The following is a 16,377-nucleotide window of genomic DNA, read 5'->3' as shown; positions in this document are numbered from 1 at the left end:
ATGTTTGGATCAGTATCTTTTTTCTTTTTAAGACATTTGATACAATTTATAAAAAGATAATTCTGGCGTTTTTGAAAACTCATTGTTTTGCATATATCTGTAAACAGTTACAGCAAACATGGAGTAAATGTTTAAAAGGACTTGCTCTGTATGAATTTGCTGTATTGGAAAGTCAATTTTGAAATCTGAATATAATTATTGTAATTATTATAAATTAAATACACTGTGAGACATGTCAATGTACAACTAATTCTGTTATCTCATAAAGAATTCATTAAATGCCAGTATACACAAGCACGCCTATTACTTAGGTTCATCCAATGAATTATGAGGTGATGTAAGAGAGGGAGTTTTTCTTTAACATTTCTCATTTAATTAAATATAAACAAGATGTGACTTAACTCTTCTTTTTTTTTTTTAATATATTTCTTTATTGATTTCAGAGAGGAAGGGAGGAGAGAGATAGAAACATCAATGATGAGAGAGAATCATTGATCGGCTGCCTCCTGCACACCCCCTACTGGGGATCGAGCCCACAACCCAGGCATGTGCCCTTGGCTGGAATCGAACCTGGGACCCATCGGTCCACAGGCTGACGCTCTATCCACTGAGCCAAGCCGGCCAGGGCAGACTTAACTCTTCTTTGCTTAAATTAATATTTTGTCATTATCATTTAAAATTTAATAGAACCTAATAAGTAGGATACAAAAGAACTGCCTAATAAAAAATAGTCTAGATCAGTATTCCTTAAACCTTTTTGATCATAAAGTAATTTTTGGATAAAATAATTTGACAGAAGTTCCACACATGATATAAAGTGTTTTGATAACAAAATAAGTTTCACAGAGTAATTATTTGGTGAAAGAAATTATTTAAAATTTTTAATTGAATCTGTTTATGCTACATGGTAAAAATATTTATAAAATTACAAATATGTTAATAAGAGAAGCACATTGATACCAGGTATAATTCAAGAGCAATGGTTGATAATGCTGCCTGTTTATGCTTAGCTGAACACCAATGGAACATCCTGCACTCACGCATTGGTGATTTCTCCACAAAATTCCTGATCCTTGGGGCAAGGCATACCATTTTTAACAGCAGGATAGAGTATGGTAATAAAAACAATTATCTAACAATACTTTGTTTTACTTTTCTCTTTTCAAAAATGTATTTCGGGAGAAATATGTTGCTGATAATGATTTTGGCTATAAAACGTGTTCTGGGGAACACTGGAAGATTTTTTAATCTCTTGCTAACACTTGGTTGATCTTGGTTTCTAGCTCCCAGATGGCCGCATTATCAAAGTCGGTGGAGAGAGATTTGAAGCACCAGAAGCTTTATTTCAGCCTCACTTGATCAATGTTGAGGGAGTGGGTGTTGCTGAATTGCTTTTTAACACAATCCAGGCAGCTGACATTGATACCAGGTATGTTAGAAATGGTGGTTTCAAAGTTATTTATCAGAAATAGAAATAGATGGAATATACATAGTTGGAATGACCAAGTTGCCTGTTATCTCACTCATGTTTGTTTGTTTGTTTTTTAAATATATTTTATTGATTTTTTTGCAGAGAGGAAGGGAGAGGGATAGAGAGTCAGAAACATTTATGAGAGAGAAACATCAATCAGCTGCCTCCTGCACACCTCCCACCGGGGATGTGCCCACAACCAAGGTACATGCCCCTGACCGGAACCGAATCTGGGACCCTTCAGTCCACAGGCCGACACTCTGTCCACTGAGCCAAACCGGTTAGGGCTCACTCATGTTTTTTAAATAAATAAGGCAAAATAATTTTTTGATAGGGTGGTATTTGATGTTTACCACATTGTATCATTGTGTCTCAGAAGTCATTTTAAACTGTATTTTGAAATAATATAAACCTGAAAAGTTGCTAGGATAATAAAGAGAACGCGTGCATACTCTATCCATTTTACTGATGTTCTGCTGTACATGCTTGCTTTATTATCCCTTCTCTCTTTTTTCTTGAGCTATTTGAGAGGATGAATGTTAAGTCCTCTATACTTCTTAATATTCACTTTGTAGTTTCTAAAAACAAAAATATTCCCTTATACAGCCACAGTGTAATTATTAGATACAGGAGATTGATTACTAATAAATAATTTTTATATGTTTATTTATTTACTAGAGGCCCAATGCACAAAATTCATGCAAGAGTAGGCCTTCCTCCCCTCCGGGCTGCTGACACCAGCTTCCCTCCGGCACCCGGGACCCAGGCTTCTCTCCGGCCCGCCAGCAGGCACTCCACCCGGGACCCGGGCTTCCCTCACAGTACCGGCTTCGTCCGGAAGGGATTTCTGGTCTAATTAGCATATTACGCTTTTATTATTATAGATTAATCCTCACCCGAGGATTTTTTTTTCTAGTTTAGAGAGTGGAAGGGAGGGAATTGGGGGAGGGGAGGAGCAAAAGAGAGAAACATTGATGTGAGAGAGACAGATCAATTGGTTGCCTCCTGCATGCACCCCCACAGGGCTGCAGGATTGAACTTGCAACCCAGGCACATGCCCTTGATCAGGAATCGAACCCGAGACCTTCGTTGCACTGAGCCACACCATCCAGGGCATTACTGATAAATACTTAAATCCACCAGATTTCAGTTTCATCCACTATCCTAATAGTGTCCTTTATACAGTTTTTCTTTTCTCCGGTAAAGGAGTAAATGTAGGGTCACACATTGTATTTAGGTGACACAATTCCGCGACACTTTTTATCTGCTGCCAGTCCTCAGTTTTTCATAATATTGACATCTTTGCAGAGCACAGGCCAATTATTTTAGAGAATTTTTCTCAATTTGGGTTTGAATGATTTCTCATGGTTGGATTCAGGTTACAGATTTTGGGCAAAAATACTGCGTATGTATGTGATGTGTCCATCTCAGGGCATCACATCCAGAGACGATGTCTGTTCCGTATTGGTGATGTTAGTGTTGAGCTCTTAATGACGTTTTCTCTTTGCTCCACTGTATTGATGCCCTGTTTTTTTCTTTCCTAATTTATAAGTAATTTGTGGGAAAATACATTGAGATTTTGTAAATCTCCTGTTCCTCACCAAACTCTGCCCTCCACCTTTTTTAGCATGTATTGATGATTCTTGCCTAAATCCATTTTTATTTTTAAATATATTTTTACTGATTTTCAGAGAGAAGGAGAGATAGAAACATCAATGAGAGAGATTCATGGATCCGCTGCCTCCTGCACACCCCACACTGGGGATCACGCCTGCAACTGGGGCATGTGCCCTGACTTGAATCGAACTCTGGACCCTTCAGTCCACAGGCCAACACTCTATTCACTGAGCCAAACCGGCTAGGGCTCCATTTTTGTGATTATTGCAAGAAGGTGATTTTCTAATTCCATCATTCCTTCTGTATTTATCAGTTAGCATTCTAGCAAAAGGAAGTGCTTTTCCTTCTCCCTCTTTGTTTGTTCATTGTCAGTATGGATTCACAATTTTCTTCTCCAGTGGATTATAATTTATTACTGTCTTTACTTTGCTGCTCAAATTATTCCTGATTTGACCAATGAGAGCACGTTCAAGCAGGCTCCTGTGTCCTTTGATGTGCCTCCATCTTTTTCGCACATTCTATTTGGGGGCACAGGATATTCCTGGCTCGTCTTTAATTTTGTTTTTTGAATAAGTAGAACCTTAACAATATAGTCAGAACTACATTAAAAAGTGTATGTATGAGGAGTACTCTCCCCCCCGTTTCCCACCCTAGTCCTCTCCTCCCTCCTGTAGTAAACAGTTTCATCAGTTTCAGGTTCACCCTTTCTGTGGTTCTTGTTTTCTCTTACACAAAAGGTAGTATACTGTAAGTACTCTTGCACTTTGCCTTTTGTTGTTGGTTTTTTTTTCTTATTATATCCTAAACAATCCCATACCATTTCCTAGAGATAGTCTTCATTCCTTTTTCCAGTTGCATTCTTTTTTTCAGTGTATACATACCACGGTTTATTCAGTGAATCTTAGTCATTTAGGTAGATTCCAGTATTGTGTGGACACATAATGCTACAATAATAACCTTGTCCACATTATGTTTTTGTAGTTTGGGGCATGTATATTCTGAAAATATCTCTAGAGGGGGAATTTTTGCCTCGAAGGCTAAGTGGTTGTAGTTTGTTATTGCTCATTTCCACTAGTAATACACAAAGGCACCTGTGTCCCCACAGCTTGTTCAAGTTTGTCAACTCTTTTATGCTGGTTTGAGGAGTGAGAAATGATAACTCAGTGTAGTTTTAATTTGCATCTCCCTTAGGAGTGAAATTGAACATAATTTTTCTATGTTTAGGGCCATTTTTATATCTTTCTCTGATGAATTATCTGTTCATGGCTTTTGCCTGTTCTATAGAATTTTTGTAATTACTTTTCCTCACTTTTTAAAAGTTCCTTTTATATTAGCTCTGTTATCTATTACAGATATACTCCCCTAATTTAACACTTGTCTCTTGCTTATGGTGTTTTTAGCCATACAAAAAATTGTTTTTTATTTAGTTGTATAATTAGATACATAATTTGCCCAGCCAGAGTGGCTCAGTTGATTGAGTGTCATTGTCCTGTGCACCAAGAAGTTTGCCAGATCAATTCCCAGTCAGGGCACGTGCTTGGGTTGCGGGTTTGATCCTCAGTCGGGGAATGTGTGGAGAGAGGCCTATTGATGTTTCTCTCTCATGTCCATGTCTCTCTCTCCCTTCCACCTCCCTCTGCTTCCCTTCCTTTCTTCCTCTCTCTGGGCATGTCTTCAGGTCAGGATTAAGAAAAAAAAAGAAAAGATATATTATCTGCCCTGGCTAGGTTAGTTCAGTTGGTTAGAGCTTTGTCCCAATATGCCAAGGTTGCAGGTTCAATCTCCAGTCAGGGCACATACAAGAATCAACCAATAAATAAGTGGATCAACAAATCGACGTTTCTCTCTCTCCCTACCTCTCTAAAATCAACCAATAAATTTGAAAAAAAGATATATAATCTTTTCTTTTATTGCATCTGGAGTTTGAGTTATAGTTAGAAAGCCCTCCTCTACACCCAGGTTATTGAGGCGTTCACTCAAAAGTATTTTGTAAAGCAAGTGTTTGCTTACTTGTTTGTTTAACCCTGAGTTAAATACCCACCTAATTTTTGTGGGATGGGTGGGGAGTAGCATAATAATGGAAATTAATAAAAATAGCAATTGGCTCATAATATCCTATCTAATAAAAGAGTAATATGCAAATTGACCATCACTCCAACACAAGATAGCCACCCCCATGTGGACACAAGATGGCCACCACAAGATGGCCTGCAGGGGAGGGCATTTAGGAGGGACCAGGCCTGAAAGGGAGGGCAGTTGGGGGTGACCAGGCCTACAGGGGAGGACAGTTAGGGGCGACCAGGCCAGTAGGGAATGGCAGTTATGGGTGGCCAGGTTGGCAGGGGAGGGCAGTCAGGGGCGACCAGGCTGACAAGGGAGGGCAGTGAGGGGTGACCAGGCCAGCAAGGGAGGGCAGTTGGGGGCGACCAGGCTAGCAAGGGAGGGGAGTTAGGGGTGACCGGGCCAGCAGGGGAGGGCAGTTGGGGGCTTCAGGCTGGCAGGGGAACAGTTAGGCGTCAATCAGGCTGGCAGGGGAGTGATTAGGGGGTGATCAAGCTGGCAGGCAGAAGCGGTTAGGGCGATCAGGCAGGCAGGCAAGCGGTTGGGAGCCAGCAGTCCTGGATTGTGAGAGGGATCCCAGATTGGAGAGGGTGCAAGCTGGGCTGAGGGACAACTCCCCCCCCCCCCCCCACACACACACACGAATTTCATGCACCAGGCCTCTAGTCTATATATAAAAGCCTAAGCGACTGTTACCACTGGTCAACTGGAACGATCGGTCACTATGATGCACACTGACCACCAGGGGGCAGAAACTCAATGCAGGAGCGGCCCCCTGGTGGTCAGTGTGCTCCCACAGTGGGAGCGCTGCTCAGCCAGAAGCTGGGCTCACGGCTGGCTTACGGGCTCGCAGCAGCACTACCGAGCGGTGGCAGCAGGTGCAGTGGGGCCAGGATGAGTGGGAGCAGTGGGGCGTCCGGCCTGACTTGGGCTCCTCCCTGCTGCCTGCCGCTTAGGCACTGCTGCTTCTCCCGAGGGGTCCCGATTGCAAGAGGGCGCAGGCCATGCTGAGGGACCCCACCCATGCACAAATTCGTGCACTGGGCCTCTAGTAAATCTATAAATCTAATGGAGGATGATAAAACATCTAACCTAGACTTCATAATTATGATAAATTCTAATAATAGGAATTAGATAGATGCTTTTGTCCTTTGATTTAATGAAAATTGTAATTAAAAGTACATTTCCTGTTGGTGGTGATTAACGTTTTGGCATTCCTAAAACACTGGGGTCAAGTTCAGCCCCTCTCCACAGACCCGGAGTGGAAAGGAGCACAACTCAAAATTTAGTTTGTTTGTGTGTTCTACATATTGAAGGCATACATGTAAATGCTCATGGTACTTATCACATGGAGCCATACTTCAGCTGCTTGGCTTATTTATGGGACACGCATGTGCATACTTTTGCAATTAAAAACAAAAACGCTGTCCTTTTAGAAGCTAGAATTACAGTCGCTTGAGCCATTGAGAACCTAGGAGTAACTACTGAAGACACGAAACCAGTTTGAATGAAGCCAAAATGGATGTGACTCAGCTCCTGAGCTTTACTATGAGAAGAATTCCTCAGACCCTCCCTCAGATTATGTTTTACTACATATGTAGCTATTTTATATTTGATTAACCAACAACATATTTAAGGAAAGGAGAGGATTACTATAGGAAGCAAACATGTTCATCAGTCTAACAAAAAATAACAGTGACAACCTCAAGGCAAAGGAACAAAACGGGAAACTACAAAAGGCAAATGGAAAAATTGAAAAGCAAGAACTGGGAACATAATAGAATGTGGTTATTAGAGTAAACAACCCCTTCTCAGAGGCTCCGGAAAGCACTGTTATAACACAGTCCAAATAATGATAGTTTGTAATGTAAACTGGTCATTGTTAAAAGACTCGGTTACATTTCAAGTGTGTCATGTTTTAGAAGTATATTCATCAAAATTGTAACATTTTATATGAAAGGAGGGCTTGTTATCCAATAATAGTAGTAATAGCAAACATTTAGCCTGTGGTTTATATGTTGAATTTTATTTCATTCTCCTAGCAACTAGCTGACATAAATAACAGGGACTCTGAGATACTGTTTTTCTAATCTGAAACCCCAAATGGTTATCTATTGTGTCTTTCTAGATCTGAATTCTATAAGCACATTGTGCTTTCTGGAGGGTCTACAATGTACCCTGGACTACCATCACGGTTGGAACGAGAACTAAAACAGCTTTACTTAGAACGAGTTTTAAAGGGAGATGTGGAAAAGCTTTCCGTAAGTATCAATAATCCAACTAACATGCCTTTAAAACCCTGTAGAGTAGCTTGTGAATCTTGCCAGCCACCAGAGGGCGCAAGAAGTCTTTCTAAACAAATTTCTAATACAGTCAAGTATAGCCTTGAAGAGATAGGAAGCACTGAATGGTCAAGGTCATAAGGACTGTCCCAGAATGGTCATATTGCATGGCCTCTTGTGTATTCAGTGGATGAAGATGAGTAGGTCCAGGCCAAACATTCTGGGTTATCTGTAATGACTAGCCTAGAATCAAGGTGTCTCTTAAATGCATGGGAAGAACCTGCTGTACTGTGGAGGGATAAATGCCCCACTTGGTGGTTTGGGGTTGTTTTTTGTTGTTTTTTGTTTTTAACTTTTTGGATATGTAATCAGCCTTCATTGCTACTCTTGGACTCATATTTCTGATTTTAGATTATTTTCTGGCTTTTTCTTGCATATGTCTTAGCTCCCCGATCAGATTATAAAACATCATGTCTTCAATTCTTTTGTATCTCCATCAACTATCATAGCTCCTGAAATAAACTTTAATTAGTAGTTGTTGGTAAGTAGTGTAGAAAGAAAATTTTAAACTAGCATAGTTAATGGTTGTTTGACGTTGATTTTTCCCCCCATAAACTGGACTGTGAAGTACACTATATATTGTGTGCTCAACCAACAGTCATTTAATTCTGAATAAATCTCAGGTTTGTCTCATGGACTTTAATCAACTGTATTAGATGAGATTACACATTACAGAGGACTGACTGTACATATTGGAGACACTAATAGTACATTTCTCATATGTGACTCAAAATTGGTGAAATTAAATTGAGTGTGGACACACATACATTAAATAAATTAAAAGACTGAAAGGAGCCATATTGTCCAAGTCCTTCACTCGTTGTCAGATTTTATTGAGTTACACATATACTTTAAAATCGGTTTCAGGTGATCATTTATTTATTCAACATATATATGTTGAATTCCTTCAGGGTGACAACACTGGGATAAACAAAACAGTGGTGAATAAAAACCAAATCCCTGCTTTTAGTTTATGAAGGATAGCATCTCAGTAGTGATAAGTACTATGAAGAGAAGGAAAGTAAGGTTGGGGGTTAGAAAGTGGTAGGAGTTGGGGAGATGGTGTGTTCCTTCATGTGGTGTGATTGGGGAAGGCCTCTGATGAGAAAACTTTTGAGCAGAGACCTGAATGGAGTGAGGAAATGAGCCATGTGACTGACTCTCTAGGGGAAGAACCTTCTAGGCAGGAATAGCAAGTGCAAAAGCCCCAAGTTGGTGGGAGCTGAGAGAGCAATGGAGAGGGCTGGGAGGTGAGGTCAGAAAGACAGCCAGGACACAGTAGAGTTTGACTTTGCTCCTAGTGAAATTGGATTTTGAGCAGAGAAAGGCTAGGATCTGACTTGCTTTTAAAGGATCATTAAGTCTGATGTGAACAGGCTTTGAGGGGAGGGAGAGAGGTGAATGTAGAAAGACAGGTTGGGACGCTCTGAGAGAAGGGAGGAAGTGGTGGAGGTTTACAGAATAGGGGAGGAGGAGTAAAATGTCTTAGAGAGTGGGGGAGAGGGAAGAAATGTAATGGGATTGCCGAGCAGCACCAGGGCTCAGTTGCAGTAAGTGATGCGTTAGAAGTAAGGTGCTTACTTTTCCTCCTGTAGTGTTCAGTTGCTTGAGGGCAATGCAAGTAGAGAGTTGATCACCTGAGTTGCAGTTTTTCCAAGTAAGTGTGAGAGGGAGAGGACAGACTCGCCAAGGATAATGTCAGGAAATGATGGAGAGGGCACCCACTCATGTAGTGAGAGCAGATATGAGGAGAAATCACCTGGGGATCTGTAGATGACTTAGGCAAGGAGTAGTGGATGGAAGGAGTTTCTGAGGGCCTGTGGAGCTGTAGGGAGGAGGAGAGAGGAACAGCAATGAAGAATAAGAATGTCTGTTACCAAGTACCCGGGTCAGGAAGTGCTGTGAGAGGGAAACAGCAGCCAGCTGAGAAAGCTTCAAGGGCAGCAGTGTCTTCTGGGAGCCCAGCTTCCCTTAGAGTGGGGTTGGTCGGCCTGCAGCCCTGTGCCCCAAACAGCTGTTCTGCTGTAAATACAATTGTTTTGGACAAAGCCAGAGCCATTTTATATGGAGTTACCTATCACCACATATTTCTATAGCTTTCCAGAGAGACCTGCAAAGCTTCAAGTATCTGCTCTCTAGCCCTTTACAGAAACAGTTTGCTCACCCCAACCTACGAGCAAAACAGTAATTCAAATAATTATAACAGGTTAGCCTCAGAGTTGATAACTGGTGTTTTTCTGAGATGTATTATCCCATCTTACGATTCATTTATGTGACATAAAGATAATTTAGAATGACAGTTATTTTGAGTCCTTTTGCAGGATTTGTGGCACTGTTAATAAAACTGCTACATCATTTTAAGGTTTCTTTTAGGTGTTAACTGACCATACAGATTGAGGTGTGTCCTTGTTAGGCAGTTAATACTGGCCATAGAGTTTTTTTGTTTGTTTGTTTGTTTTTTTGGCCATAGAGTTTTAAACTTTCCCTGCTTCTCTTTCATTTGGTTACTGTGTTCATTTTTTCCAATACCCCCAGGATTTATTTTGAACATATTTGGTCTTTTTGAGAATATTTTATTTGAATTTGAAAAAGTAGAAAGAGAGCTTTGCTCATAAGAAAAGAGTTTCAATCTTTCTCTATTGCATGAGACTAAAGTCATAGCATGTTAGACCTTGAAGAAACCACAGAAGTCCTCTTATCCAAACTCTTCATTTGACAGCTAGCTAAGTGGTCAACCCCTGTGTTCATCCACCAGTTGATGGGAAAAGCTGCCTCAAGCAGAATCTGGTATTTGGGCTCACAATAGGGTGGTCATGGGATTTATCATTCAAATCAGGACACTTGATAGTGCTGTTACTAATGATGGGGTAACAGGTGTAAATCAGGACTGTTCTAAGCACACTAGGTATGAGCTTTGGGCAAATTACAGAATGTCTCTACCTCAGATGTCAAATCCTGCAGTCCTACTTAGACCACAGGATGTTGGTGAGAATTCCGCAGGAGAATATGTGAAGTTGTTACACAGCACAAAGCACTATGCACATGTGACATTTTATCATCTCTCTTCTTTAGAAATTTAAGATCCGCATCGAAGACCCACCCCGCCGAAAGCACATGGTATTCCTGGGCGGTGCCGTTCTAGCAGACATCATGAAAGACAAAGACAACTTCTGGATGACCCGACAGGAGTACCAAGAAAAGGGTGTCCGCGTGCTGGAGAAACTCGGTGTGACTGTCCGATAAACTCCAAAGCTTGTTCCCATCACACCCCTAATGCTTTCTTTTTTCCTGTATTGCCAATCTTTGAACTCATTAAATTCCAGGACATGGAAGAGGCCCCTCTTTAACCTTTAACTGAAAAGGTCAGGTTTTATTCTGGAGTCTTGGGGAAGCTTTGTTAAGTTTTTGTTAATGTGGCTAAATCTGACTGTTTAATGCAACCACTTCCTTACAAACAGAAGGAGAGGGCAAAGGGTCCTGTCTGCTGCTTTGTCTCTGCTGAGTAGGCATTTAGATCATTCCTGTAGGCTTCCTAGTTTCACTTGACTGCTCTAATGCTGCTAGTTTCAGCGCACTAGGTGGTATGCCTTTATTAGCATAAGAAACTTTAACAGGAGCTTTTACACGTTATTGGGGTGGGGGGTAAGGGATGGGTGGGCAGCTGCTGAACCCTTCGGGCATTTCATCTATATTGTGACGCTTTCAACACAGATTTAAGTACCTTACAGCTCTGGTATTAACATTTTAGGGAAATATTGGGCTCAGGACTAAATTGTATTGGGTGAGTGTTTGTGTGTAGGGGCCAGGGGAGTTGATCTTTTGATTTTGATATTTTGATTTTTGAGCTCTTCTGCTCTGGGTACAAAAGATGAACTTTATTTACAGTATTTTGATTTGGCAGGTTTTCTTCTACTTTTGATCTGCCTGGAACTGTTTTCATATGATAGAAAAAAATAAGTATAGTATCCTATGTGGCGTAGGGATTTCTTTTTTAATCAACCTTGTTATCTGGGACTAGACTCCCTAAAAATCTATCAATAGAAGAGTAACATTTTTAAAAATGCTATTGGACATTCAAATTACAGATTTAAAAAGTGCTTAAGAGCTGGTATTTTCTAAGAGTTTCTGTTTATACCAGAAGCATTAAGGTAAACCCAGTGCCAAGTATCATTCTTGCAAATTATTGTTTTAGATAACTGACCAGTGCTTATGTAATAAAAACAAGTAAAAACATATAAATAATTACTGGCAGTAGGTTATAATTGTTGGGTTAAAAATAACATTGAAATATGGGACTTGTTGCCAGTTGGGTAATTTTCATTCATTTTTTTTGTTTTGATTTGAACCTTAAGGAGAGTAAAATTTGACTATTTAAAATGTTGGCAAAAAAAAAAAATCAATATTTAAATTTGTATCTGTATTGAAAAATTAATCATATCAACATAATCGCAGCCATTTTATGCTTGAAAGAAGAATTATTGGTAATTTGTAAATGTTAGCAGACCTTCCTTCCTAATTCAGAAAATCATATTTATGAATTCTGTCAGAATTACTTGGTATCTGAAAAAAATACTCAGGCCTGAATGCTTTCTAATTGGAAAAACAAAGTAATAAATTATATCACGCTAAGTATAAAATGCAGATTCTGAGGGGAAAAGTTTGTTGTTTTGTTTGTTTTTCCCCAAAAAAATTATTTACTAATAATGAAAAGAAAACTTTGCTTTGAAAGGAGAAGCTTATTTTTCTGGGTAACTGAAATTGGAGAAATTATTGGCTTTAGAGTCTCTTTTGTGAGAAAACTTAAAAATCAGTTTATATGAAATAAGCAGCAAAAGGAGGCTAGTTTTCATTATGCAGCTTCTGTTATTATTAAGTATTTTTTCTCTGTTTACCTCAATTTGAACAAATAAAAGAAGTTTGCCTGCATGCTGGCCATGCTTCAGTACATGTGAATAGCCTATGAATAACATCTACTAGATTTTAGGGACCTGGATGTCTGAGTACTTTGGGATTCTAAAGTGTTCCTAAATCATGTTCTTATCAATCCCCCAGCCTTTTGAGTACTGGACTTTTGTAAAGGACACAAATGTAGGACCAGTACCTACTAGCTGTTCATTTCAGGTAAATGGATTGACTCTTGGCCTTTGGTCATGATTTTATAATATGGGGGCAGAAAACAACGAAGAATGGGATAGGCTCTTAAATAAAACAATGAAAGAGCACTTATCATCTGTCCTTTGTAGGATTTGGTTTTAATTTCATATTCTGCTAGCAAACATGACATTAAAATGGTGTATTAATATATATATAGTATAATTTTAAAATTCCATTTTATAATTTTCCTATTCCAAGGAGAAATGATGCATTTAGAAATTTTGGGGGTGGGTGAAGTGTTGTGTTTCATTGAATTTGTCTAGTATGAGTTTTTCAAATTAAAATTTTTTCTGTTATGAAAGAGATCTGATATTTAGCTCTTAAACCATTGTCATTTAAATTTCTAAAAATGATTAAAATTATTTTCTTTTAAAATTAGGATTGCTAATACTTTGATCTTTGAGAAGGGCTTCTTAGAAATAGGTCCTATGGTTAAACTTTTTTCTTCAAAACTTGTTTTTGAATGTTAACTTTTACACAGTTCTGAGCACTGTTAACAATATCAGTAAAGTATTTTGAGAAATCATTGGAAAGTTAAAAATTCTGAATTTAACATGAATACACTTCTTTTTGATTCAGAAAATAAAATCAGGTTTTTCAAAGTAAATTTGAATTTTGCCTTTCTCTTAATAGTTTTTCTCTTTAGTTTCACTTTCTTATATTCATTTATATATTCATTTTTGCTAATGCAAGATGGATTGACAACTGTAGGCCAAGTTTCATTCAGTGTTCTATTATTTGACCCCAAAACCTCTTCATTTCTGGTATGATTTCAAATACTTGGGGGGGGGGGGGCGCAGGGTTTGGGGAGGATAAAAAATAAGAGCAAATGACAGCTATAGCTATATTAGAGATTTTTAAAAAATATGTATTTTATTGAATTTTTACAGAGAGAAAGGGAGAGAGAGAGTTAGAAACATCGATCAGCTGCCTCCTGCACACCCCCTACTGGGGATGTGCCCACAACCAAGGTACATGCCCTTGACCGGAATCGAACCTGGGACCTTTCAGTCCGCAAGCCAACACTCTATCCACTGAGCCAAACCGATTAGGGCTTTTAGAGATTTTTTTTTCCTCAAGCAGAGACTGTTTTGTTTCCCAGAAGATACCCTGTGGTTTTCAAATAGTAGGTAGGAATGGTAGGTAGACTGGTATGTCACATGCCTCTGTCCAAGGATATTTCAGCTCATCTGCAGACTTTTAGGCATATTATTTTTAATAAAACAACTAAAGAAGGATGGAAGTTTATTAAACTGACATTTGCCTTTGAGGATGGAGGCTGGGGAGTAGACTCAAGTGTTTTTGTTTTTCCTTCAGGAAATTGTATGCTTGAATCTCATTGCTCCCTTCATGGCCGAAGTCCCCAGGACCTCCTGAGTTTGCCTCTGATGTCTTAAATGTCTTAGTTTCCAGGAGTATAGTGTGACAGCTGTCTACAAATGTTACAGAGGAAGACACTATATAAAGTGTCCTTGTGGATGGAATGAAAGTCACAATTTTGTTCATCCATTGTACAGCTGAGTGCATTTATTAACGATTTTAGAACCATTAGAGAAGGTATCCAGCTATAGTGAACCAGACACTCAGGGATTGCTTTTAGTTAAGTGTTCGGTGCACTGTCTAACCTTATACTCAGGCCAACTGCCCACAGTACCAGGGGTTTTGTAGGTTCATTTCCATTCAGCTCAAATTCTGTGACCCATTAAAAGACTGGAAATGTTACGTCAGAGGTAAGTGGAGGAAGTGGGGAGGACCTGGGAAAGCATATTTGCGTCTATTGTAAGTATCCCAATTTGTGTTCTCTGCAGATGGAAAGTATCTAAGTAGGTAGGGGGAATCCAAATGATTTCTCACTTCTCTTTGGCTGAACATAATTCCTGTTCTCTCTTATTTCTACACTCAGTTCCTTCCACCCAATAGAGAAAAAGACTGGAAAGGACTGCAAATAATTTTCCTTTAAACAGAAGAATTAGTATTTTAACTGTGATTGAAAGGTTGGATTGGGGATTGCAGAGACCAGTCACAAGGATAATACAGGATAGTTTTCAAGTGCAGGGTAGGCTCCTGAGCACAGTGCCTTTGGCTAATACCAAGTTGAGCCTTTGCCGAGTGCAGTGGTTCTCAACCTTCCTAATGCTGCGACCCTTTAATACAGTTCCTCATGTGGTGACCCCCAACCATAAAATTATTTTCGTTGCTACTTCATAACTGTAATTTTGCTACTGTGATGAATTGTAATATAAATATCTGATATGCAGGATGTATTTTCATTGTGCAAATTGAACATAATTAAAGCATAGTGATTAATCACAAAAACAATATGTAATTATATATGTGTTTTCTGATGGTCTTAGGCGACCCCTGTGAAAGGGTCGTTCAACCCCCAAAGGGGTCGCGACCCACAGGTTGAGAACCGCTGGCCTAGTGAATGCTTTTTCAAGATTAGTGAAAAGAAGACAAATGAGCTGCTTTGCCCTTGAATGGGGGCTTGAAAAAGAGTGCCCTGACTCTCAAGAATAAGAACTTTATTCATTAAAACTATTATAAATATTTGCATCTTAATATTTTAATATTTAACATTTTAATATTACAAATGTTTGAAATATTAATATCGAAGGTTGACATTTTAAGCAATTAGTTCAGGAAATTCTGAAGTTAAGATCTGCCACAATATTAATTTGATCTTTTTGTTAAATGAGTATCTTGATACTATGCAGGGATTGGTTTTTTAAAAAATATATTTTTATTGATTACAGAAAGGAATAGAGAGGGAGAGAGATAGAAATACCAATGACGAGAGAGAATCACCTACCAGCTATCTCCTGCATGCCCCACACTGGGGCTGGAGCCCACAACCTGGGTATGTGCCCTGACCAGGAATCAAACTGTAACCTTCTGACTCTACCACTGAGTCATGCTGGCAGGCGGGAATTTTTTTTTTCTTTTTTTTTAGACCTATCAAAGTATACACAAGAAAACTGCAAGGCCTGTCTTGCTTCAGGAACCAAATCTTAGGATGTCCTGAGTAAGAATTCTCTTTTAGCTTTTCTGTTTACGTATTTCATGCCAACTTACTGTCTGAAGAGTAAGAAATGTGGGCCTATACTGGGGCTCAAATGTAAAAATAAGTTGATAATATACATTTGACCCTTTGATTTGAAACCTTCAGTCTACCTACGTGTGTGTGTGTGTGTGTGTGTGTGTGTGTGTGTGTGTGTTCTTAGATCTACATTTGAAGGCTTCTGCATTGCATTTAAGAATTGTTGAAAAGGAATGTAGGTTTGAAGCCTAAAGCTACGATGATGAGATACAATTCAAAGGACCTGGATGATCAAGCAGGGAGGCCATTTTGCTTATTTTGTTCTTATTTAGCGGTTTAGGTGGGATTTCATGTTTGTATCCTACAGGAAATGATAAGAGTATAATTACCTAAATTTTTTAAATAGTCAAATTGCCCCTTAATGTCTTTCTCAGTATAAAGTTCGAATCACACGGACTGTTTAAAAGTGCAGGTTCCTGACCCCCACTGTGGACCTGCCAAACTTGACTGGGGCCTGAGGGTGTGCCTGTTCTGCACTGATGGGCCTAATCCCCACTTCCCCAAAGCTCCCCCTATCTGCAGTAGGATATCAACAGGACAAGCAGGCTCCAAATTACAACCCACACCTGTGTGCCATTGCCTCGTTCCTCTGAAAACTGGCCCAGCTTTTAGCTAATCGGTTCAGCAGTGTG

General features: G+C 39.4%; 1 protein-coding gene across 4 annotated transcripts in view; it reads left to right on the top strand.

The window, feature by feature from the left end:
- The window catches only part of ACTR2 (actin related protein 2), a 38,550-nt gene extending 26,134 nt beyond the window's left edge, over window positions 1–12,416 (top strand). For all 4 annotated transcript variants that reach the window (XM_081100622.1, XM_081100621.1, XM_081100624.1 and 1 more), the window contains 3 exons: window positions 1,284–1,429; window positions 7,278–7,410; window positions 10,564–12,416. In XM_081100622.1, coding sequence (XP_080956748.1) covers window positions 1,284–1,429; window positions 7,278–7,410; window positions 10,564–10,734 — 450 coding nt within the window. In that variant the 3' untranslated portion in view covers window positions 10,735–12,416. The remainder of the gene's footprint in view (window positions 1–1,283; window positions 1,430–7,277; window positions 7,411–10,563) is intronic.
- The last annotated feature ends 3,961 nt before the right edge of the window (window positions 12,417–16,377 follow it).

The sequence above is a fragment of the Myotis nattereri genome, assembly GCF_964212035.1.
Source record: "Myotis nattereri genome assembly, chromosome: 10".
Lineage (NCBI taxonomy): Eukaryota > Metazoa > Chordata > Mammalia > Chiroptera > Vespertilionidae > Myotis > Myotis nattereri.
This window is presented reverse-complemented; position numbering and strand designations above follow the sequence as displayed.